General features: G+C 33.7%; 3 protein-coding genes across 5 annotated transcripts; 2 read left to right on the forward strand and 1 right to left on the reverse strand.

The window, feature by feature from the left end:
- The first annotated feature begins 11858 nt into the window (after positions 1 to 11858).
- On the forward strand, positions 11859 to 13619 carry LOC115875883. 2 transcript variants are annotated; one of them, XM_030891456.1, is made up of 5 exons: positions 11859 to 11949; positions 12010 to 12339; positions 12431 to 12655; positions 12712 to 13253; positions 13309 to 13619. In XM_030891456.1, the coding sequence occupies exons 2-5, from the start codon at positions 12017 to 12019 to the stop codon at positions 13590 to 13592; spliced, it is 1374 nt and encodes a 457-aa protein (XP_030747316.1). In that variant the 5' UTR covers positions 11859 to 11949; positions 12010 to 12016; the 3' UTR covers positions 13593 to 13619. The 2 variants fall into 2 exon arrangements, with proteins under 2 accessions (XP_030747316.1, XP_030747308.1); XM_030891448.1 differs by lacking the exon at positions 11859 to 11949 and having other exon boundaries at positions 11953 to 12339.
- Positions 11998 to 15825, reverse strand: LOC115875879. Its single transcript, XM_030891434.1, has 2 exons — positions 15194 to 15825; positions 11998 to 15079 (listed from the first exon to the last, which is right to left on the reverse strand). Exons 1-2 carry the CDS (start codon positions 15444 to 15446, stop codon positions 13848 to 13850), a joined length of 1485 nt encoding a protein of 494 aa, XP_030747294.1. The 5' UTR covers positions 15447 to 15825; the 3' UTR covers positions 11998 to 13847.
- A 6163-nt stretch (positions 15826 to 21988) lies between these two features.
- LOC115875542 lies at positions 21989 to 24732 on the forward strand. Of its 2 annotated transcripts, XR_004049022.1 has the most exons (5): positions 21989 to 22091; positions 22213 to 22387; positions 22768 to 22947; positions 23167 to 24209; positions 24282 to 24732. XR_004049022.1 is itself a non-coding variant. In XM_030891040.1 (4 exons), exons 2-4 carry the CDS (start codon positions 22222 to 22224, stop codon positions 23583 to 23585), a joined length of 765 nt encoding a protein of 254 aa, XP_030746900.1. In that variant the 5' UTR covers positions 21989 to 22091; positions 22213 to 22221; the 3' UTR covers positions 23586 to 24732. The 2 variants fall into 2 exon arrangements, 1 of the variants encoding a protein (XP_030746900.1); XM_030891040.1 differs by having other exon boundaries at positions 23167 to 24732.
- Positions 24733 to 24987: the final 255 nt, after the last annotated feature.

Genomic DNA, 24987 nt, shown 5'->3' on the forward strand with positions numbered 1-24987 from the left:
TCATATGACGTATGAAATGGTTAAAAGAGGACGAAATGTTTTCAATTTATTACTTTCAAATTTGCCATATTTTAACAATTTTTTAGCACATTTTTATAGTGATTTAGTGTCCTTAGTGATGTGGAATCCTCTTTTCAGTGTCTCCCGGCGACCTTCTGCAGTACTCCGCCCAAACACCCCTTTTTAATATCATAATATATCATAACATAATAGGTAAATATGTAAATTATAAATTATCTAAAAAAGAAATTCAACGTGCGCACACGGATTTGTGTTGTATTTGGTCTCTAGAATCACGTAAAAAAAGAATTTTTGAGAAATCGCTAAAAATACGAAAAACACCTATACTGCATAATTACCGTAGTTTTTGCAAGGGCAGGGGGTTGTTTCGTGAATAACTTTTTTGAGGTTAATTTTTTGCAACGTGGCGTGGGTTCATTTTTTGAAAACCACATACTTTTTCCTACAAAAAGGTACTCTTGTTGCACATCGCCCAGAGCGATTTTTGAAGAAAATTGAAGGCAAAGAGTTTGCTCTCATGGGTTGCTAACTGGTTAATCAACATAAACTTATGAAAGTTATGGCGGTTCGAAAGTAACCAAGTAGTTATCAAATAATTAATTGAAAAATCAAAATTTCATGATTTTTAAAACATCTTATTGCTTTAAAAAACGAAATAATCCAATTACCAAAATTGAATGCATATTTATTCTATTCATTGAAGGTATGCGGTCTTATCACTTTATTTATTTTGTATGTACGAAGATAAAAAGTTTTGGTTCACAAGTATTTTTGACAGTTTATTGTCGTTGAAGTGTGCGTAAACGTGAAATTTGACAAATTATAGAATACACTCTGCGTGAACTGGCAGATATGCATTTTATTTATGGAAGAGCGAACGGAAACGGTCTTTTGGCTCAACGCTTGTATGTCGAAAAATATCCAAATCGCAGGGCACCTTCTCACCGGGTATTTGCGAGAATTCATCAGCGTCTAACAGAGAAAGGTTCATTTCAACCCAGAAATCAAGATCGTGGACGTAATTTGACGGTACGTACACCTGAGGTTGAGGAGCGCATTTTAGCACATGTAGAGGAAGATCCGGGGATATCTGTAAGGAGAATTGCAGCGCGAGAAAACGTGATTAGCCATTCTACGTGGATGATTCTTCATACTCAACTCCTGTATCCATATCACATCCAAAGGGTACAAGCTCTTGCTCCGATAGACTATCCCGCTCGAGTAATCTTCTGTCGTTGGTTATTAAGAAAACTAGTACAAGAACCCCTTTTTTGGCTTAATAATATCCGGGAAAAGGGAAATTAATAAGGGAAAATTTGGTTTAATAATATCCGAAAAAATAAATATGCTATACAATTAGCTGTATATTCCAAAACATTTTTTCAAAGAATAGAATATAAAATAAATCAATACGTCGCCGTCGCGTCGTTGCGTTTTCACATGACCTTTATGTTTTATTTAATTATTAAAGAAATTGCTATTAAAAATAATTATTTTGTTTTGTCAAAAATTATTAAAAAATGAGTATTAGCATTTTCTAGCTTACCAGATAAATCCCAATCGTTTGGGGGAATTTGAAATTTTGGATATTTCGTCCTTAGTCGGACCTCCTATTAATTTAATTAAGACAGCGCGCGGAAAAACTATGCTAAAATGTAAAGAATATTATAGATCAGTGTAGTAGATATTTTCATACCCGCTAAAAAACTTCCTCAAAGAATCAATAAAGGGATGAATTCCAAGCAAAAATTTTCTATAACATTTTTTCAGAAAATTAATATTTTCCTAGTTATTTAAGATGGAAAATGTTGATTTTTCATCTAAAAACTTCGTTTTCAAATTGTCACCCTGTATGTCTTTTTAATAAGAGGTAACAAGATCTCAAAGATGGGTGGAAGCACAAACCAGGTAAGTAAGGCTAAAATAAATGCATTAAAAGACAAATATGGCATAGTTGACGAGGTTAAAGGCAAAGGATCCGACGCAATCAACTTAGCACGTATGGCGACAATAGCACCTAACATGGTGTGTATGATGTTCTTGTAATGACCGATGCCTCTTCTTATAGGCCAATTCCGAAAGAGGAGCTACAAAAAGTGATTCCTAATTACCCAAAATATTTGACTACTACTTTATTATGCTGCCTGTTACCAAAACAGAAGAACTTCGTTAATGAAACTGATTTAACCATTATAATCAATTGTTTCTGTTTTTACGCTGTCCACGAGTCAAGGAGGCTTGGCTAGAAATTTGATTCAGTCAGAGACGCCAGAGATAAAGTAAAGCGTTGTTATGGCTTCTTTTAACTCTTCTTATATTGCTGATCCTGGCAGGGTCGCCATGTAATGTTTGCATTAACGTGTTGTAATGTTGTATTACATGCTCTGATGGAAACTCTAGGACTATATAAAATGGTTTGAACCCTGTCAGGGTTCAACCACCGCCCTTTCGGGTAGGTATAAGGATCTTAGCCTAGGTGCAACAGTGGTGCTAGAATTTGCAGAAGTACTTCAAAAAAAGTACACTAAGGCTGTCCCTTTTCACTTATTTTTCGATAACTTTTTTACTTCCCTTCATTTACTCGAAGAGCTCAAAACTATTGGACTGAAAGGTCCGTACCTTTCAGACCAATATACCTTTTTGTGCCCGTGCACAATAAGAGAAAATCGCGTCGGTAAAGACTATCCTTTATCTCACTCCTCAGTATTGAAGAAAAAGGAACGCGGTACATTAGAATTTGTATCTTTCTGATATGATACGAATTCTATAATTTTATGCAAGTGGTGTGATAATAGCGTGGTAACTATCTTCAAATCACACCAAAGCTTCAAATCACACCAAAATAATGCCCACCCTCCCAGTAAAAAGATTTTCCCAGAAAGAGAAAAAAACGATTTACGTACCACAACCACATGTAATAAAAAAGTATAATGAGAACATGGGTGGGGTTGACAGGACGGATCAAAATATTAGCCTCTATCGAACTCAAATAAGAGGTAAAAAGTGGTATTTTCCACTAATATCTCACTGTCTAGACATGGCCGAACAAAATGCTTGGCAGATATATAGAATTGGAGGCGGAAAAAAAGACCATCTAAGATTTAGACAATCAGTGGCAACTTCAATTTTGGAGACATAAAAAAACAACAAAAAGAGATCCTAGCCGTCAGTCCGCAAATCTTCATGAAACATCTAGATATGATAGACTAGATCATTTGGTTTTATATCAGGAAAAACAGACCCGATGTAGGTAACCCTTTAACTGCTCTGAACGAAAATATTCGCCATGCGGTAAACTGCTCTAGACGATTAAACTCGCATCGCTGGTAAAAATAGGATTAGACTGCTCTTGACGAGTATTGTTACAAACAAAGCAAGCTATAAAAAATATACTCCTTCGGGATTTCCCGTCAATAAAAACCTAAATAACACCCTAAAATACGAAGAGAAAGTCACGACGAAAGCATGATCCCCAGAAGAAAAGGTGGCTGCAAAATGGTCACGTACATCACGTACCATCCGGGACAACTGACCCTTCTGCGGGAAAAAATAAAAAAGGTCTAAGTCAGTCTCTCACCGACAAGGGTAGTACCGCCAACACCCGCGATCGTACCCTGTTACGATTTTCAAAGTTTTCACGCGCCAGTGAACAAAAATTATAAAAGTTTCTGCACCAAGAAACAACGAAAAATACGCCAGTTATTTTACGTTTCACACACATTTTACGTGTCATACACATGTTTTACGTTTCTGCTCCAAGAAATTCTAATTTTTCCAAGCCAGGAAAATTAAATTATTCAGTAAACACGGAAGTTTAGTGCTAGGTAACTACCTTTTCCGAAACCAGCATTTGTTAGTAGTATTTAGCTAAATATAGTTTTTTCCTAGACTATAAGCTTCCGAACAGTGAATAGTGAGAGCTACAAAGTGTGTAGACCGACCAAAAGTGTGTGAAACCGACCAAAAGAAGTTTATAGCGCAGTATAATATAATCCCTAGGTATTATCAGCTGTACCTTTTCACCGCCAATACAAGTGCAGAAGTGAGGTAACGAATTCTGAAGATTTATTCATGACAGGGTTTTAATGACAATTTTTAATGAGAGTGATTTTTTTATCATCAAGTTTTAGTTTTTTATATTTTCAAAGATCTTGTAACAGATAGTATAAATTTTTGTCTAGCATAAAGAGTACGAATGAGAGTGTAAGGATTTAGTATAGTAGGAAATTGTGTTTATTCTTTTTATTCGATTAAATATTATTTGTTATTGTTCTACATTTATTTTTTATTCAAATATCCAACCAGTATCCTTAACAATACAGTCTATCAAACTAGGTAGTATACGTAGTACTACCTGCTTGTTTTACAAGCTAATACTAGGATCACATATCCTAGTATGTCTATACTGCAAGAATGACAAATCCTGCTCCGTACAAGTATACTTGTAAGCGTTGCTTTCTAGATGCCGTCGGCCGCGGCCAGCGCCAGCGCCAGCGCCAGCGGCAGACAGACTGTTAGCAAAGGAACCGCGTAACCGATGGGTGGGGATTATACCTTCAGATATATTTGCCAAACTTTAGTGTGATCGTCTAGCACAGTGTTGCACTATTTCCGCCTGCGGTTAGTTGTTTCTTTCGCATTTTCGGTTGTGACAACTGTGAGATTAATATGTCTAAGAAATTAACAGATAGGCAGATGGAAGAGATATTAGCTCGAAGCGATAGTGAACATGACAAGCCGATAGAGCAAGAAGTAAGTACAGTAAAAAACATTATTACTAAATTATATTTTGTAATTATAAGATTCACGTTTTACTAGTACTTATTTATCTAGTTATCTCTACATTATTTTGTTTTTTTTTTTATTTTCTAGGATAACGATGATTGGCCTGATGATGACTACATTATGACGCCTGCAGAAGAAAATAATATTGAGGAGTTTTTTTCAAATAGAACCAACTTATTGGAGTCAAGTGAAGATTCAGACAGCAAGCTGCAGTATTTCAACGTGAGAGAAGCTTTGTATGGACAACCAATGCTTTTGACCCAAAGATCCATGAATTTGACAGCACGAATTGTGGATGCAAAATCGAAGGTACGGTCTAAAATTCAGCCCTAAAATATTTCGAATTCTTTTTTACCCAAAAGTTAGTGGAACTAATAGCGACCGAGACCAATAAATATTACGACTATTTAGAATGCCAAGGGCATTCAGAACATTCACGTATCAAGAGGTGGCGACCAATAGAATATAAGGAGATATACTCTTACTTTGCTGTAGCACTACTAATGCCACATGTAAAGAAAAATAAGTTAAATTCTTATTGGTCAAATGATGAATTTATAATAACCCCAATTTTTAGTAGACTCATGAAAAGAGACAGATTTCTACTGATGACGAAATTACTTCATTTTACTGATAATAATGCCCCCTAACCTTAAGAAAAAGATTCCTTACAGAAAGTAAGGAGAATTGTTGACCATCTAAAAAATAAATTCAAAGAAGCATTCTGTCCATTTAAAAATATAATATGTATTAACGAAAGTTTGTTACTTTTTAGTAAAAATCCCTACTAAAACAAAATAATTTATTTATTTTAATCATCGAATCTTGGATAACAGTTGTGGGGATTTTAGTTGTTTGGATTTAAGAAGGTTTAATATTGCTTTAATGGAAAGTTTCGAACAGTTGGCTACATTTCTGTGATCAGACGTTTCAAGATCAACCACTTAAAACACAACAAATTGTTTATTTATTATTTATATTTTTAGGGTTTTTTCGGATATTTTTTTAGGTTTTTAGGGACATTTTGGGGATTTTTGAGGCGAGCGTTTTAGATTTTTAGGGAGATAAATTTTTGAGAGTTGGGAACACTGTTTATTTCGGCGCCAAAAACTACACACGCTAACCGCCATCTTCTAAATTTGCTTCTTGAAGTGACAAATCAACCAGACGCGTTCTGTTCTTACTTCTCTAACTAATTCAAACTTCTCCCCTCAAGCTGATCATGCCGACCTGGGCACGATGTAGAAGGTGCACCTCGTTTGAAGACATGGAAAAGAACCACAAAATGGTAATTTTTACAGATTTTTTCTTCAAACGATATGAATCGATCTCCTTCAACGGCTGTGAAGCTCAAAATGTTACCTATTTTGAGTTTCAACAGCGGTTTCTGGAGATCGAAACTTATCAATTGCTGAGATATTTCGTGTCGAAACGACGAGCCGGCGTTCGAGTCCAGCGCAAACTCTTCGATAGACAAGTCGAGAAACTGTACCACTTACTCGGGCCCCACAGCCACATAACACATTTTTTACCTGTGTTGTGTGGCCGTGGAGCTCGAGCAAGGGGTGGACCATCTTCCTCTACGAGTGCAGTAGAAGTCTCTACGACAGTTGAAGGAGCTGAGGGAAGAGCAACTTCTCCGGCTCTGGAAACTGTCGCAGGGCCCTCTACTGCCCTCGAAGAGGAAGAGATTCCGCACGTTGAAATTCCTTCTTTGGAGGTGATCCCCGATTGGTCTGATGATTCAGATTCGTCTGATGATTCAGAAATATTACGGCGTGTTGTTTCCAATAAAGTGAATTTACGACCTTCTATAAGTATTGCCTTGGAGCCTCAGGAAGAATCTAGGTTAGTGGTGACATCCCAGCGTTCTCCTGAGGTGACATCCCAGCGTTCTCCTGAGATTCCCAGTTCTGAGGCAATGGTTAAGAAGAAGCGAAAGCGAGCTACAGCTCTTGAATTGTTGTTGGAGCGTCAGCAGAGTTGGGAGAGAGATGCCTGGATGTCTACATAAAACGCCACCATCTTCCATGTTTCAAACAGCTCAAAAACTTTTTTTGTAATGAAGCTAAAACAACATTTTTTTTAGTTTTATTCCATATTTAATTTCCTTTCCTCTGGTATATACTTTGTTTAAGAAAAATTGTAAAATATATTAGAAAAACAGTAATATTTAAAAAAAAACAACAAAGTGGTAAAAAATTTTTAAACTCACCTCGTCATAACTCTTTTATGCAAGGAGCTATTTAAATGGTTTTTTTTTTCAAAAACTGCGCAATTTAATGGGCTTCATTTTGTCTCGATTAACATGTGGTCTATTATTAAAAATAAAGACTGTAGCGGCTCCTAAACGTTGTGATGCGTGTCTCTGCGGCAGGGTACGGCGGCGGAATTTTCCACCCGATCGTGTCGCTGCAAGTCTCTGAATACGGGCTCTGCGGTCATTTTGCCATTATTTTGTTACAACATGCAGTTTGCAGTAAGGGTGAATCGCAAGTGTTGTCTTAAAATGCATAGTTTGTTCTTTATAATAATTGTTGAAATTTTGGTGGTGGTTTTTTAAAGTAGTTGGTGATGGATATAGACAATTATTATTAGTTTAAGTCATTTTTAATATAGCTTACTAACAGCAGCGGTAGGTAAGTGATTTTATTTAATTATGGTAGAGGTGCGATAAAGTTTACAGAAAAGAAGTTTTGTCAAACTGTTATATATATTACTGAACAATTTGTTATTTTATTTTCTATAGAATAGGGCTATGGTTAGTGATATTTTTGCGATAAATAGTATTATTTTGCCCTTTTTTTACTGATTGGTAGCATCATAGCGTTACTAATTAGTTTTATTTTTTAATATGCCATCGTAAAAATCTACTTTTCCAAATATCCATATTTTTTTGACGGATATTGAAGAAATACAACAGAACCTTATTGTACCTTTACATATTTCATAGTATTAAAGTATACAGTGGTGTCCGTAAAGTATGGAATATTGCAAATAATTCCTAAACCAATTTTTTTACACAAAATCGCCCAAACATGTCGATTTTTATTTTTTGTTGCGCATTTTTTCCAATAATTTTTTTTTATACAAGGTGTCTCAAAAAATATATGACATCAAAGTATATTTTTTTAAATAGAAAGCTGGCTTGAGTAATACATCATTTTAAAGGTCTTTTTATTCCCAAATTCAACCTCCGATTATAACTCGATCCACCTTTGTATACCTTTCTATTTAAAATCAATATACTTTGATGTCATATTTTCAATTGAAATATCCTTTATAAATTGTTTTATTGGAAAAAATGTGCAACTAAAAATAATAATCGACGTCTCCGAGCGATTTTGTGTAAAAAAATTGGTTTAGGAATTATTTTCAATATTCCATACTTTACGAACACACTAGGTATATAATGCTTACTCCTAGGTTTGTATTGTAGATAAGTTGTAAAAGAACCTGTTTCAAAAATGGAACGCAAAACATGTTTATTTTGTCTGGAAACTGAGACTATGCAAAATGTAATGGTAAAAAAACCAACTGTTTCTGGTTTTCAAACTATTTTAAAATGCGCAAACGAAAGAAATGACAATATCTCGAAAACAGTTTTGCAATTAAAAAATGATTTACTTGCCCACCCTACTAGATACCCATTTAATATTTCTTGCAGAAAATCGTTTTGCAGCAAAAATAACATAATGAATGCCAATAAGGAAACAAGCGAAGAACCTTCATGCAGTTTTCAAAGATCAAAAGATCAATTTAATATTAAGAAAAATTGTTTGATTTGTGGCAAATCAGGCACAATAAAGAAAAAACCTTTAATTTCCATTTGCACTGGAACAGGTAGCAGAACTAGGAAAAAAATATTCGATGCTGCTACGTTAAGAAAAGATGATGAAATGCAAGGCAGATTACAGTTTTATGAAGATTTATTTGCAGCTGATAGCCAAATATCTCAAAATCTGCTACTCAAAATATGTCAGCACAAGAAATATAAAATCTGTATTAAATAGACGTGCAAAGGTAACTGAAAAAAATTATCTCAAGAAGAACAAGAGAAAAAGATGTGTGAAAGTGACTCTTCAGAAAACACAAGTGAATTTTCAACATCTGGAAAAGGGAAATCGACCGGGGAAAATGATTTACTTGTTCTTGACAAAGCTGCTGCAATTTTAAAAAAAGAGTATTGCTGAACAAATAAAATATAATTCTAATAATAAATCATCATATGTCCATTCAAATAATATTAACGAAGAAAATTGCAGAAAGGAAATACCAGACTTATTATACACATTTATTTCTTGGGTTTTAAATGATTCCAGTTTTTCTGATGGCATTATAAAAGATTTTGATATATCTGTTATTGCTACGAGTAACGCCATTTTAAACAATTTTTACAAAAGTTCAGGTACAACGTCTTTAAGCCTTTACTTATCATTATATGTATATCAAGCCTAAGAAGTAAAAAATTTATCGATATGCTGTACTATTTTGGTTATGGTTGTTCTTATGACGAAATTAGAAAATTGTTAACATCTTTAGCAGGCCATGCTCGAGTAAAAGGAGATGACGACATTTTTATTCCCCATGGAATTAATCCAGTAAATCCCGAAGAAAAAAATTACATACATGCTAGTATAGATAATTTTGACCAAAATGAAGATAAACTAGATGGTAAAAATTCGACTCACAGCTTAGCAATGGTAATTTTCCAAAAGAAAAACGATACAGTTTTAGAACACAAATTGGATCGCCTTTCCAATCGGTCATTAACTAACTAACCTCGACTCTTTTGATATTCATGAGAGCAGAAATATGAGTGTCTATAGAAAACCAACAAAACGTCCTGAGCCCCCACGAGTTAGTGAAGAAACGGCAAATGACTGCTTTGATAGGGAGGCTCCTAATGATTTATCCTCGGATACTCTATGGAAGATAATAAAATATATAAAAAATAGTCAAAATTTTGTAACTTGGCATGAATTTAATAACACTATTTCCGAGAATGTCAAACACTTACTACTTGCCTTTTATAAATGCTCCACCTACATCATTCGATACTATTTACACTGGACTTCTAAAATTAGTTAAAATAGCTACATTACTTAGGCAAAACCACATAATTGTTACGGCTGATATGGCAATCTACAGCAAAGCACAGGAAATATTATGGAATGAACCTACTGATCTACATGGCAAAGTTACTATGAATATGGGAGGTATGCATTTTACAATGGCATTCATTGCAGCAATTAATAATATATTTGGTGAAGGAGGATTAACTCACATATTAATTGAGTCTGGAGTTTACGCTGAAGCCTCTTGTCGTCAAATGCTTCAAGGCAAACATTATTCCCGAGCAATAAGAGCCTTAATATTAGTATCAGATGCTTTAAGTCGACCCTTTTATAGACAACTAATTTCTTGGGCCGAAGAAGAGCGAGATACAACAATATTTAATAAAGATATTTTAAGAAAATTGCATGTCTTAGAAGATACTATGATTAACCATCAACCTTTTAATGAAGAGATATTTCATGATATCTTCGATTCTATGAAAGATGCTTTAGAAGAACTTACAGTTGCATTTATTGATCAGAGATGTAAAAAATCGCCAACTTTTAAATTTTGGATAGAGTTTTTGGAAGCTGCAGATATTTTATTAAAATTTATAAGAGCAGAACGAAATGCTGACTTTAGGTTACATCTAACCGCAATAAAAGAATCATTACCATATCTTAAAGCGGGAGGATTACCATATCTTAAGCGTAGTAACTATGCCAAATTTGTTCCAGTTTATTTATTAGACATGGCTCGTTTAAAGCATAATAATCCAGAAATGTATCAGTTTCTTGAAGAGGGCAATTTTGTTGTGCGAAGAACAGACAACAAAAAATTTAATTGCGTTGGTTCAGATATGGCACTTGAGCAAACAGTAAATAAAGACTGCAAAAGTTCAGGTGGTGTAATTGGTTTCACAAACAATGAAGGAACCTTGACGAAGTGGCTAATTACAAGACATTTAGTTGGAATTCTACTTTGCTGGCATATTCATGCCAAACCAAACCAAAAACCTTATTTTCCCAAAAAATAAAGTGTACAGTTACGGGGCAGCAGAACGTAAACGGGATGAAAAGGATGTTAGGAAAATGATTTCAATAATTGAAAGTACCTGGATAAATCCCTTTGACAGCAGCATTACATCTAATGACCTAATTCATATTGCCACAGGAAAGATTGCTTCACGGGAGATTCACACATCCTTAACTACATTTAAAGAAAAAGCAGAGATAAACAATCAAGCTTTTATCCAAGGACGGCTTACAACTCACGGGCAAGCAAGTTTCTGGAAAGCCGTGTCGCGTAATCCAATTATTTCCTTTAATGCCGATAACATTGGTTACAAGAAAACAGAGTCAAAAACTGTTATAAATCCGGAGTATATGTTTAGAAGAATTATAAGTGCTGCTCAATTTAAAGAACTTGATTTCAAAAATATGTTATCATTCGAATTAACTCCTACTCCTGCTTCGTTATTTCATGAGGACGGCTCAATGAGGAAAACTGCAAAAAGTGAATTGGCAAAAAAATTAGAATCATTTAGTGATTTAATAACTGATCCGCCGCAAGAAATTATCGAATATTTTATAGATGGAATGGTAGTTTTACAAGAAATTAATCAAAAATCATTAAAAACATTCGACGAATTAGCTCAGGTTGTAACAAATAAGATTTTAAGCATATTTAAAAAGCACAATAACTGCCGTAGAATATCAATTATATTTTATAGATATGACTACAAAAATTCAGTTAAAGTATTTGAAAGGCAAAGAAGAGGACAGCACAATTTGGGGACTTATTGTATTATAGGATCCAGAACAGTATTGGGAATTCAAATTAAGATCGCAGCGCCACGGCGGTTATTGACAGAACTAGTTTCTGCCACATTATTTTCTAACCTCACTTTCGTTTGTTATTACGTCTGTGAATTTTGGTGTTTTTTTGCGTTTTTATTACGATTTTTCATTATTTTTGCTTTCATTTATTGTTATTTTACTGTTATATTTTATTGTGATTTTGCTGTGATTCGTGTAAAGACTTTTAAATTGTATTTTTTGGAGTGGCTCAAAACCACATTGTTGGGTGAGTATGATATAAAATGATTGATTTCTATAATTTTCTTTTTATTTCTGTTGTTTGTAGAGTAAATATGGCTCAAATAACCCTTAGCCTTACTGAATATCTCAGTTACATTGGTTGTAATGCGAATTCAAGGGCAGTGGTTGAAGGAGAAGAGGTGGTTAATGCAGGCCATATAATCTTGTTTGGAAAAACTGCATTAACCAAGACTTTCCTGAAAGTGTGTGCTCTTTGCCTGCAAACTAGTGCCTTACAGTCAGATCCACATGAATTAAATGGGGAATTAACAATTTCCAATAGGTCTGCTTCAATTAAGCAAATGTACTGCACTTGTAAAGCCGGGGCTGGTGGACAATGCAAACATATTTCAGCTTTCCTAATACTGTTAACAAGGTAGGTTTTTTTTGTTATTATTGTCCAGTTTAGTTATAAATTTTATGTAAATTATGTTAGAATACTTATTTACTGTTGTTTATATTTCAAGGCAAAATCTGTTTGAGTTAGAGGATATTTCTCAAACTCAACTTGCATGTGCTTGGTCTGGCAGAAAAGGATTTGTACATAATAAATATAAGGCTATTCCTGTACTTGAAATGCCTTGCATCAGATCTAAAGTTGGTCTGGATGTAAGTTCAGATCTTCAAAAACAAAAATGTATATTTGAATTTTTTATCAAGAATTTACCAAACTGTGCTATTGCAAAACATTCGTAAGTATATGCAGTAATTAAAATTTTTTATATAACTATGATCATACATGTTTTAGAAAAGGACGTGTCAAGAATTTGGACAGTACTGTAAGCAGTACCAAATCAATCGATTTGGATGCAGTAGGCTGCAAAATTTTAAATAATGCTGCACAGTCCATCATATTAATGGAAATTGCTAGCGTGGAAGCTAATTTTATATCAAATTGCTGTGCAACACTATACCGTAGTATCTTGAATGAAGATCAAGATGAACTATTCACCCTTAAGCAAAATTCCCATGAGTGGCATGAAGCCAGAAAATATCGAATTACTGGCTCTAGGTGTTATGAGATCTACACCTATGGAGGAATGGACTGGGAAATGAAGAGTAAAAAGTACTTTTGCCCGAAATCTTTTACAAACAAATATGTAAAACATGGCCAAAAATACGAAAAACTTGCGAGAGAGTGTTTTATGTCAAAAACAGGATATGACGTAATTGAATGTGGAATGATAACATCACCAGAAAACAAATGGTTGGGCTTTTCTCCAGATGGTATGGTAGTGAATTCTGAGGGAAAGCCAGTTGCATTATTGGAAATTAAATGTTTATTCTTAGGTAAGTCCTCAAATACCTTTTTTAAACAAATAACAAAAAATGCAAAATATTTCAGGTGCAACAATGTCTATTGAAGAGTGTCTAGGATCAAGCACCTTCATCATAAATTCAAATGGGAAATATACACTTAAGAAAAAACACCAATATTATGGTCAAATTCAATTAGGAATGAGCATATTGAACTTAGAAAAATGTTTTTTATGTTTATATGCATCTTATGATGACAGTTGTGTAATATTAGAGGTGGAAAATGATTATAAATTTTCCAAAACAATGTTGGAGAAAATTAAAAACAATTATTTTAATAAAATGATACATTCAATATGTGAGATGAAATAAATGGCCAATGTCTCAGTCTTTAATGGAGTAATTTTGTTTAATTTTTAAAACCAATGAACCCCTTGTGTAACCCATCCCGTGAAGTCATAATAATGATCAAATTAAATCAAACCATGTCGTAAACAATGCAAAAAATAATACAAAAATACATGTACTTTCGTGAAAAAAAAACTATAAAAATATAAAAAAATATGTACCTACAACCACAACCTAGTCCTAAAAAAAATTAACTACATATTGAAGCATAACCAATCCTTATAAAAATCTTTCATCAGATAGTATAGGAGCTGACAGATTAGTTATTCCACAAATAATTGTAAATATTTCATCAATTTTTGAAACTAATGACCACTGCAACTTTCCACTAATAATGTTAAAGATTTTTAACCTCTGATTAGACCTTTCAATATGCACTCGTGCTGCAGCAATTTCTTTATTACAAATAGCTTCTTCAACTGTAAGTTGCTTTTTGTTTCGTAAAAATGGTGGTCTTATTAAGTTAATTTTATACATAGCACATAAATTGTCAATCAGAAAACCTTTGTCAACCATGATTGAATCTCTATTAGGTGTTAACAATTTAATTAGGTCACTTTCCTCAAAAATTAATTTATCGGATGCTCTTCCACCATAAGATTTACTGATGAAAGTTATTATCCCCCCAGGAGACACCCCAGTCATAAACTTGACAGTTGTAGATTTTTTATATTGGGAATAAAACTTAATTCTACAACACAAGCAGCTTGGTTTTTGAATAAAGATTTCTGTACAATCTAAAACAACTCGACAATTCTTAAAAGATTCAAAACATTTTGGCAAATTTTTTGAGATTTCTTCTTCAGAAGGAAAATAAATACATGATTTAAACACTTGACTTAGAATTGTTAAAAAATCAAAAAAATATGTTTTGCACAGCTGACCAGATATATTAAATAGTGCACCCAAAGTAATATAACTTAAGTCCAATTTTAATTTTGCCATTGTTAAAAGAACTCTCTCTCGCACATCTAGACGATGTGATCTTGTATCAATTGTAAATTTTTTTTTTACTATTTCCACAATACATTCTAGAATTTGAAAATTATTAATGCCTGTAAAACTTCTTAATGCAGAATCGGTTTTTAGTAAATCACTCAGTGTGTTGATTTTAGGTGTGTCCACTTGCACTTCTGAATCTCGCACAGTCACTTTCCTGTTTTGTAAAAGCACACTATCTACTTCCTTATCACTAACATCTGGTGTAGATTTCAGCAAATCTATTAAGCTACCTGCTTCATCATCTTGGTCATCTTCATTGGAGTCCTCATTTGTGCTCGTACATAAATCAGTTTCGTTTTGATTGGACAATTTTCTCTTTTTGTATCTAGAAGCACGATCAGATGATGATGTTGCAGTTGCAGATTTTGCTGAACTAACTGTAGAAATGGGAAGATTTTGAGAAGGTACTGCAGTCTTTTTGAGAACTCTACCCCTTTGTGTGGTTAACCCTGCAATAGAAAAGAAACAAACTAAATTAACATTTAAATTTTGTCACTTCAATAAAGAATATTTTTAAAATTAAAATTTAAATGAAATCACTCATTATTATACTTAGTATTTACCTTTGTTAAAATAATCATCCTTGACAAAATGAAGAGAGCACACTTTCATAGTTTCGGAAACTTGCTTGCCAATTTTAAGTTTCAATATCCAAGCTTTTCTTTGATCCATTAAACACTTTCCCATCTTATTTTCGACATAAACTTTCCTAGCATCCTTTTTGGGAAATCTGTGAAAGCTTAATTCTCCTTCAGGGTCTTTTTTGGCCCAGGATTTGCACTGTGGCACACAACAAAAATTGTTATTGAACGCCATGCTTTGGTACACTGGTTCACTGGTCGTTTCTCCTTTTTTAACCGACTTCAAAAAAAGAGGAGGTTATACGTTCGACGCGTATTTTTTTTATTTCTAATCCTAACACAACACGCGATAACAGAAAAACAAATATAATTTTGAAAAAGACACAAAATGAGTGTAAACATTAGATAAACAATCGATATAAAAGTAAGGTTAGGAAATAATGTGGCAGAAACCAGTTGATTTTAGAGCCACCAGAGGGCGTATCGCTTCTCTTGAATTCCCAATCTAATTATAAGAATTTCTTGAGGTCCGCAGAGACACCCATCATAACGTTTAAGAGCCGCTACAGTCTTTATTTTTAATAATAGACCACATGTTAATCGAGACAAAATGAAGCCCATTAAAGTGCGCAGTTTTTGAAAAAAAACATTTAAATAGCTCTTTGCATAAAGGAGTTATGGCGAGGTGAGTTAAACATTTTTTAGCACTTTGTTGTTTTTTTTAAATATTACTTGTTTTTCTAATATATTTTAAAATTTTTCTTAAACAAAATATATACCAGAGGAAAGGAAGTTAAATATGGAATAAAACTAAAAAAAAATGTTGTTTAAGCTTCATTACAAAAAAAGTTATGATTTTTTCAAACTAAAAATTAAAAAATTCCATTTTTCCAGTTTTTTGCCTATATTTTTGGTCTCGACCAATGGAGAGAGTCGTCAATTTCCATTTTATATGTAAGAATACATGCTTTTTCAAATTCTGAAAGTCCCATTTGGTTATACCTCGTTTTTTTTGTGCATCCTAGAGCGGGCTTTCCGACGGACTACAAGTAGATACTCACTCTTACAAGTACATACTCACACTGGGTTGGAGAACGTTTGGTTAAAAAAAGATTGTTAAAATGGATAAAATGCCAAAAAAACACAGTAAGTAGTAGTAGTAAGGAATCTCGGCTGAGACAAGACTTTCGTAATACAAAATATTTAGTAAACACTATTTTTTAGGTTGGAGAGAAAAGTTCTGTCGTTTAAATTTTCTTTCCTTGTTTGTTAGGTATTTAACGTTAAACTTTTAACGAAAGATAAACTTGTATATTTTGTAAAGAAATAATTTTAACACATAGTTTATCAATTACAATTTTACCGGCATTACCTTTTTCACCTTCATTAGCTACATTTAAAAATACAAGTAACACTACTACTACTGCCATTACTCGCTGACGAGTATTTGACACGCATCAAAAGATGGTTACGCAAGGCGTTTCCTGTCATGAGCTTTTCTGTGACTGAAAAGCCCGATACGTGATGTTATATCTCTTCCGAACTCCGGACATTCAAAAATCTCATTACTTTGTTGCCTCTTTACTTTTTGGTTGTCGTTATTAACTGAATTTACAATTCTCCTCCATTGCGTTCTATTGTGCGCTGCTGCCTCCCACCTATGCTGCATACTTATCCCCTTTAAGTTTTCATGAACAACATCCTTGCATCTTTTGAGTTGTCCACCCGGTTTCCTCTTACCAAGGTAACAAGCTATTAACTTTCAGAGATTGATGCAGATGCTTGTTTAACAGCATTAAAATCTGAAAATCTCTCAGCCGATGAGTTTGACAGCTATTGGAAAGCTTGTGCCCAATGTAGGTTGAACGATATTAAGACGATAAAAAGCAGTGCGGAAGTTTTACAAAAATGGCCTTTTTACAAAAAACCATATGGATATCGCCTGATAAAAAAATTAAAATTCAATACCTAATCACAATTTTGGTTTGGTTGTGTTATTTTATAAGACACATTCTTATCAGCTTATGATGTTAATGAGATCCTTACTGGTGAGCTCAAACTTTCTGTTATGTACATGGGCTTCAATCCAAAAGCTATTTGCGACAGTCTGATTAGAAAAGAAATAAAAGGATCTTGGGTTAGCTATATACAGGGTGACAATTTGAAAACGAACAGTATTTAATATTGCCTCTACGCATGATAGTATGAAAATTTGGCGAAACACGTCAATTTACATACCAAGGGGGACAATTTTTGAGGCATTTGTTGTCGTGTTACTTTCAACCCCTTGACCCAAGGGCACCTACCCCTAAAATTTTAAATAGCAACCCCTATTTCTTTTACCATTTTTGTGTTTCTTATAGAATTCTACATAAACTGCATTATTTTTTTGGGAATTTTATAAGGAACACAAAAATGGTAAAAGAAATACGGGTTACCATTTAAAATTTTTAGGGGGTAGTGCCCTGAAGTCAAAGGGTTGACGACAACACGATGCCTCAAAAACTGTCCCCCTTGATATGTAAATTGAAGTATTTCTCGCCAAATTTTCATACTATCATCGGTAGAGGTAATATTAAATACTGTTCGTTTTCAAATTGTCACCCTGTATGTCTTTTTAATAAGAGGTAACAAGATCTCAAAGATGGGTGGAAGCACAAACCAGGTAGGTAAGGCTAAAATAAATGCATTAAAAGACAAATATGGCACAGTTGACTAGGTTAAAGGCAAAGGATCCGACGCAATCAACTTAGCACGTATGGCGGCAATAGCACCTAACATGGTGTGTATGATGTTCTTGTAATGACCGATGCCTCTTCTTATAGGCCAATTCCGAAAGAGGAGCTACAAAAAGTGATTCCTAATTACCCAAAATATTTGACTACTACTTTATTATGCTGCCTGATACCAAAACAGAAGAACTTCGTTAATGAAACTGATTTAACCATTATAATCAATTGTTTCTGTTTTTACGCTGTCCACGAGTCAAGGAGGCTTGGCTAGAAATTTGATTCAGTCAGAGACGCCAGAGATAAAGTAAAGCGTTGTTATGGCCTCTTTTAACTCTTCTTATATTGCTGATCCTGGCAGGGTCGCCATGTAATGTTTGCATTAATGTGTTGTAATGTTGTATTACATGCTCTGATGGAAACTCTAGGACTATATAAAATGGTTTGAACCCTGTCAGGGTTCAACCACCGCCCTTTCGGGTAGGTATAAGGATCTTAGCCTAGGTGCAACAGTAGTGCTAGAATTTGCAGAAGTACTTCAAAAAAAGTACACTAAGGCTGTCCCTTTTCACTTATTTTTCGATAACTTTTTTACTTCCCTTCATTTACTCGAAGAGCTCAAAACTATTGGACTGAAAGATCCGTACCTTTCAGACCAATATACCTTTTTGTGCCCGTGCACAATAAGAGAAAATCGCGTCGGTAAAGACTATCCTTTATCTCACTCCTCAGTATTGAAGAAAAAGGAACGCGGTACATTAGAATTTGTATCTTCTGATACGAGTTCTATAATTTTATGCAAGTGGTGTGATAATAGCGTGGTAACTATCTTCAAATCACACCAAAGCTTCAAATCACACCAAAATAATGCCCACCCTCCCAGTAAAAAGATTTTCCCAGAAAGAGAAAAAAACGATTTACGTACCACAACCACATGTAATAAAAAAGTATAATGAGAACATGGGTGGGGTTGACAGGACGGATCAAAATATTAGCCTCTATCGAACTCAAATAAGAGGTAAAAAGTGGTATTTTCCACTAATATCTCACTGTCTAGACATGGCCGAACAAAATGCTTGGCAGATATATAGTCGTTAAAAAGTCTAATTATATTTAAAGAAGATATAATTCCAACTAATTGCATTATAAGGCCAATAATGCACAAGTAATATCATTAAAATTTTAGCGTTTTTAATTTGTGGAACATATTTCTTTAAAAAATTAACCTGTAACAATAGTGGTAGGTACGCGCACAGATTTTTTCGCTAGGTTACTTATTAAGTCGTTAAACAGGCCTATAAAAGCTATAACAACATAGGTAACTAATATTTATAATTTCATTCGAGTTTTAATCTCAAATAATAAATGTTTTTACTGGTGTATTTCTGAAGTGTTCATTATTAAAAGTAGATATTCTTCAAGTTATATGAAGTAATAAGTAATGTTTCCGGTGAGACCGCGTATATGTCACCGGATTCTGGTTAGTATAAAGACTTTTTTCTATAGATATAATTTTTTCTATATTTTTCTTTCAAAATAAGACTAATTTCTTCTTATTCTTTTAAATATTACAGTGTTTCTTTTTCCTAAAATGTTATACTTAATTTTCGCTTAAAATTAAAAATCAAAAATGGAGGAAAATATACGTTATTGAATAAAGTTTATACAAATCACTTTACCATAACAAAAAAGTAAAAACATGTCATGGCGGAAGATATTCAGGTGGCATTTCACATATTTATCTATTAAAATCGAGATTAAAATAATAAACTTGCGTAACATGTTATACATGAGATAGAAAGTTTCAGAATCGATTAATACGCAATACGCTACGCAGTCAACTTGTCCCTATGCGCGGATGAGCGTCTTCAAGACTCTTCCATCGGCCAGGGAGAAGTGTCTAGCCCTAACAGTCAACTATTAAGCTTGACCAATCAGGTTGGTTAGCGTGGTTATTTGAAGGGTGTTAATTCATTTGTGTTTGTCAACAACCCTAACGTGTTTGGTCGGGATTAATAGTTGCGTGCTAGGGCTAGACACAAGTGGCCAGGGTCACGACACCGCGCGCCGCCGAAGAGGAATCGGCCTACGTTTGGCTAAACAGGCTGGACACGGTGGACTACGATATTGGCGAGTCGTGCGAGTGAATATTTATAAAAATTTGCAAAGTAAAATATGTTGGAAAAATAATTAATCCATACATATATAAAAGCTCAAAGGTTCTTTTTGTTGCATCCATCCCGCCGAAACCGCTTCACCAATCTTAATGATTCTTTTTTTAAATGAAAGGTATATATGTGTAGATTTGTTATGAAGTATTTTTATAGTGCTTAATGGCTATTTCTTTGTATAAAACGACTAAAAACTAAAACATACCTGAAAAACACCTACACACAATACCTCCAGAAATAAATTATTTGTCATTGTCAGTGGTGTGTCAGTTAGATTATATATTAAGTTTTTAGATATTTTAGGAGTGCGTTCATACTCAGTAGAGGGAGAAGGGGGTTTCTGCGCCAGTGGAGGGTGGAGGTGGAGGAGGGAGCGCACGGCGCATGCGCGAGGAGTGGGGGTACAGCGCAGGCGCGAGGAGGAGGGGTACAGCGCAGGCGCGAGGAGGAGGGGAGCTGTCAAACGTCAAATGTCAAACGTCACCTGTCACCCGTCATCTGTCAAACGTCAAACCTGTCATCTGTCAAATGTCAAACGTCAAACCTGTCTTACGTCATCTGTCAAACGTCAAATGTCAAACGTCAAACCTGTCTTACGTCATCTGTCAAATGTCATCTGTCAAACCTGTCTTACGTCATCTGTCAAACGTCAAACCTGTCAAACGTCAAATGTCAAACCTGTCATCTGTCAAACGTCAAATGTCAAACGTCAAATGTCAAACCTGTCTTACGTCATCTGTCAAATGTCATCTGTCAAACATATCTTACGTCAAACGTCAAATGTCAAACGTCAATCTGTCTTACGTCATATCTGTTATATACAAGGTGTTAATGAAAAACAAACGCTTTACATCATAGATTGTTTTTTCACACCCGGTATATATTCCAAAAAAAAATCTTTCCATGTTTTAACACAGATGATAATTTTAACGTTTGACGATTGAGTTTTAATTAATAATGCCTTTTGGGTATTCATAAATAATAATATTTATTTAAACGGTAAAAATAAATCAAACTTGATTTATCCATAACGATATGATGAGAGCGATGTGAACAAGACAATGGTTTACAGTAAATGATCTAATACTTCAATCTTTACGGCTTCCTCTCATGATGTCATGCTTTTTGTTTTTCTAGAAGATGAATTATTGTGATAAATATTTAAGTAAAATAAAAATAAATCAAACTTGGTGAAAAATACATTGTGCAACATTTATTCCTTATCGGAGTTTGCGGTCGGTATTATTTTTAATCAGCCTTGGCGGTTTCCGGTATGATGACTATGATGTGACGCATTTGTTTTTCTAGAATTTTTCCAACATTGTGCAATTCTGCCGTGCTAAGACAAAAGGTCGTAACTGACAGAATTTGTGATTTTGAGATTTTGATATATTTGGAATGAGTATAATCAGTTCTATTAGTATACCAAGTCCAGTAATCGTATCTGTACTAGAAATGCTCAAAATAATATAACAATTTTGTCGTATTTGACAAATTTCAAGCAAATACCAAGTCAAAATGTCGTATATGTTTAATACAAAAACAAAATGTCTTATGTGTCACATAAAACATATTGATTTAGCTCATAAAAAATATATATACATCAATACAAGATCAAAATGACGTATCTATCACTTACAAAGTCGAATTGTCGTATATGATTCTCTTACGACTTTTGGACCAAGTATCAAGTGCATGTAGCACATGTTATGTGCATTAAATTGTTGAGTTACGACTTAATAACGTTGCGGTTACTTCGGGAAATAAAACAAAAGTGTGTTAGGTTAGGTTATTTATTGTTTTGAGATTGGGATATTTTTATTTTAAGTGTCTTGATTTGTTTGCTGTTATTATTATAATATGATAGATGACCAATATTGAAGTATACCGAATTATTCATTAAGATGTTCGTGTAATTCTCAGAACCGCCTTCCTTGCTCTAATAAAATCGTATATTGTGTTTCAGACAGTATTTAACCGGTAAGTTTAAAATAGGTTAGCTTTTCTTCTGTTTTCCGTCAATCATAGAGAGGTTGTAAGCTGAGTGTATAAATTATTGATCTTGAATTCAAAAACTAAACTTTATTACTTAATTTCATAGAGACCGAAAATGTCGGACAGATCGAAAAAAATGCTAGCGTTGGGCAGAGCTAATCAGCAGCTATCAGCACGATTCAAGATCGCGCCAAAACGTAAAACAAATACTGATTTAGATAATGATGCCATTTTCAAAGATCCAGACTACGAACCTAGTAGCAGCGGAGTTAAAAAAAAAAGTAAGTGTGAGGTATTTATAACCACTACATTAAAATTTTACTATATCAATGTTTTTGATTTAATGTCGATAAACACGGTGTCCGAGTAAAATAAGTTAACCTGTTTTTATTTATTATAGGTGTTCACAGAATTATCGCTATAACAATAATAATAATAATTTGATAACGTTTACAAAATATGTTAAAATTATTTATTGTGTCACTTTATTTATCTCCACTTATAAAGATTTTAAATGTTTTTTTTGCTAATTTTAAAATTTAAATTGTATTAAATAATTGTTGTACCTATTTCATATTCTTTGAAACCAAAATTAATTCTTTTATTTAATAGATATTTCTGATTATTGTGTTATTTTTGTGAAAATTATATGAAATTTTAGAAATTTGTTCAGATAAGAAATTAAACAATAAGAAGCATGTACGACGATTGTTTGATTCCCCGGCTAAAATGACCGCATGCGACCATAACAAGCCAGAAAACAATAATATAGAACCCTCGGTAGAAATATCAGAACATATTTTACCAGCGATTGAAAGAAATGTAGAGCAAAGTTCTAAAGGTAATATACAAAATAATGTAATTTTCTGTGACTATGTAATAATTATTGATAATTCACTTATTAAAAACGGCGTAATACATTTTTTGTGCGTCTCTAATTCCAACAATAAAACCAACAAAATAAACAATTATTATAAAAACAATACACTTAAAAGCAAAAAAGAAAAAGCTCTATTTTTATAAAGTGCGTTGTTTTTTGACCCGTACTTATTTTTTTCAGGATATGAAAGAATTAATATAGTGTCCAACATCTCAATTCGTACAGTAACTGATAAAAGTTCAGAAGATATTGCCAGGGAAGTTTTGACCAATATAATTAATAATGCTATAGAAATTGGCGAAAAGATTAAACAGAAAATGTATACAAAGAAAGGAACTATTCGAAAAAGAATTAAATTTGAAACCACACTGAAAGAAAGAAAAAATAATAAGAATAAGGACAGACTTGCGAAGTTTGTCCTCAGAGAAACATGTGCGAGTGGGTGTGTACGTAAATGTTCAGAAGTCATCAATAAAGGGAGACAAATGAATATTCATTCTCAGTATTGGCAATTGAACCAAACCCAACAACACCAGTTCATATTTACTGCCGCAAAGAAAACCATGAAAAAAAAAGAAATGTGTAGGAGAAAACTCTAGAAGGAATAAAACGATAAAATATTACTTAAAAGACGAGCAAGGCATAGATTTTCAAGTGTGCAAAAAGTTTTTTTAGGAACGTTAGGGTATCAGTATAAAAATGATCGCATCGTAAGGGATGTTCTCTCAAAAACTTCACCAGAGGAACTTACAGTACAACCTTCCAAGAAAGGTCACCCATCGGAAAAAAAAGTAGATAGGACAGCCATATCGGATCATATAAAATCTTTTAAACCCACAATTTCACATTATCGGCGAGAACATGCTCCAAATAGGCTCTATCTCCCGAGTGATATAAATATTAAAATGATGTATGAAGACTTTTTGGTCAAAAATTCTGACTATAAGATTTCTTACGAACTCTATAGACAAGAAGTAAAAAACATGAATATATCGTTTGCAGTGCTTGGCAATGAAGAATGTTGGCAATGTGAATCCTTCAATAATCATGCTAGAGCCTCACCCCACTCTAAAGAGAATATAATTTTTGATTGCGAGCACTGCAAGATATTTGACGAACATAATAAAAATGCCATTCTAGCACGCCAAGAATACAAAAAAGATGCGTTGCTTAATAATACTTGTGAATCAACAAGTGTATTCGTTTCCGTCGATTTACAGAAGGTTAAATATATTTTTTATTAATTTGCGTGAACTATAATAGTTAATAATATAGGTACTTTTCTTTGGTTTTAGGTTATTATGCTTCCAAGATGTGATATGTTCAAAGAAATAATATTTGTTCCAAGAATAATTTGCTTTAACGAAAGTTTTGTCCCTCTTGGCAAACAAACCAAAACTAAACAGCCAGTCGCTGTTATCTGGCACGAGGGTACTGCAGGACGATCACAAGGTGATATAATATCAACATTCAATAAATTTTTGCTTCTGAACAGAGATGCGATAGAGATTACAATATGGATGGATAACTGCGCAGCTCAGAATAAGAACTGGATGCTGTACTCTTTTTTTGTCTACTTTATAAATTCAAAACAAACATCTCTGAAGCAAATTAAATTAAAATATCTGCAAACGGGTCACACGTTCATGAGTGCCGATTCCTTTCACCACCAGGTAGAGAAATCTTTAAAACAAAAAGGAAAAGTTTTAGATTTTGAAGATTATAAGAATTGTATTCAATCATCAAATAGTGGCAGAAAAAATGTCTGCAGAAATTAACTTCCTATATTTTTCTGACATATAAAAGATTCTTTTCTTCCCGATTCAAATTGAACAAAACTCAACCAAAACCGTACCTTTCTAATATTGTCTGAGGTTATGACTTTGTTCAGGAGGCTGTTAGAACATTACTTGTATAAGACTATTTGTTGGGACGCTCGCTTGAACTCCTTCACAAATCGAAGCATTAAAGAATTGTGTTTCCTGAGCCAGAAAAAAAAGA

Source organism: Sitophilus oryzae, unplaced genomic scaffold (genome assembly GCF_002938485.1).
Source record: "Sitophilus oryzae breed Bouriz unplaced genomic scaffold, Soryzae_2.0 scaffold_1058_pilon_pilon, whole genome shotgun sequence".
Taxonomy (NCBI): Eukaryota; Metazoa; Arthropoda; class Insecta; order Coleoptera; family Curculionidae; genus Sitophilus; species Sitophilus oryzae.

What these genes read in the sequence shown, in the direction of transcription:
- LOC115875542 (XM_030891040.1), top strand. Translation starts at nt 22,222, where the DNA reads ATGTCGGACAGATCGAAAAAAATGCTAGCGTTGGGCAGAGCTAATCAG. An exon ending in CAGCGGAGTTAAAAAAAAAA is followed by an intron (nt 22,388 to 22,767) that starts GTAAGTGTGAGG and finishes ATGAAATTTTAG; the next exon opens with AAATTTGTTCAGATAAGAAA. An exon ending in TGTAGAGCAAAGTTCTAAAG is followed by an intron (nt 22,948 to 23,166) that starts GTAATATACAAA and finishes TATTTTTTTCAG; the next exon opens with GATATGAAAGAATTAATATA.
- LOC115875883 (XM_030891448.1), top strand. Translation starts at nt 11,966, where the DNA reads ATGATTGATTTCTATAATTTTCTTTTTATTTCTGTTGTTTGTAGAGTA. An exon ending in TGTGCTATTGCAAAACATTC is followed by an intron (nt 12,656 to 12,711) that starts GTAAGTATATGC and finishes TACATGTTTTAG; the next exon opens with AAAAGGACGTGTCAAGAATT. An exon ending in AATTAAATGTTTATTCTTAG is followed by an intron (nt 13,254 to 13,308) that starts GTAAGTCCTCAA and finishes AAAATATTTCAG; the next exon opens with GTGCAACAATGTCTATTGAA.
- LOC115875879 (XM_030891434.1), bottom strand. Translation starts at nt 15,446, where the DNA reads ATGGCGTTCAATAACAATTTTTGTTGTGTGCCACAGTGCAAATCCTGG. An exon ending in GGATGATTATTTTAACAAAG is followed by an intron (nt 15,080 to 15,193) that starts GTAAATACTAAG and finishes TTTCTATTGCAG; the next exon opens with GGTTAACCACACAAAGGGGT.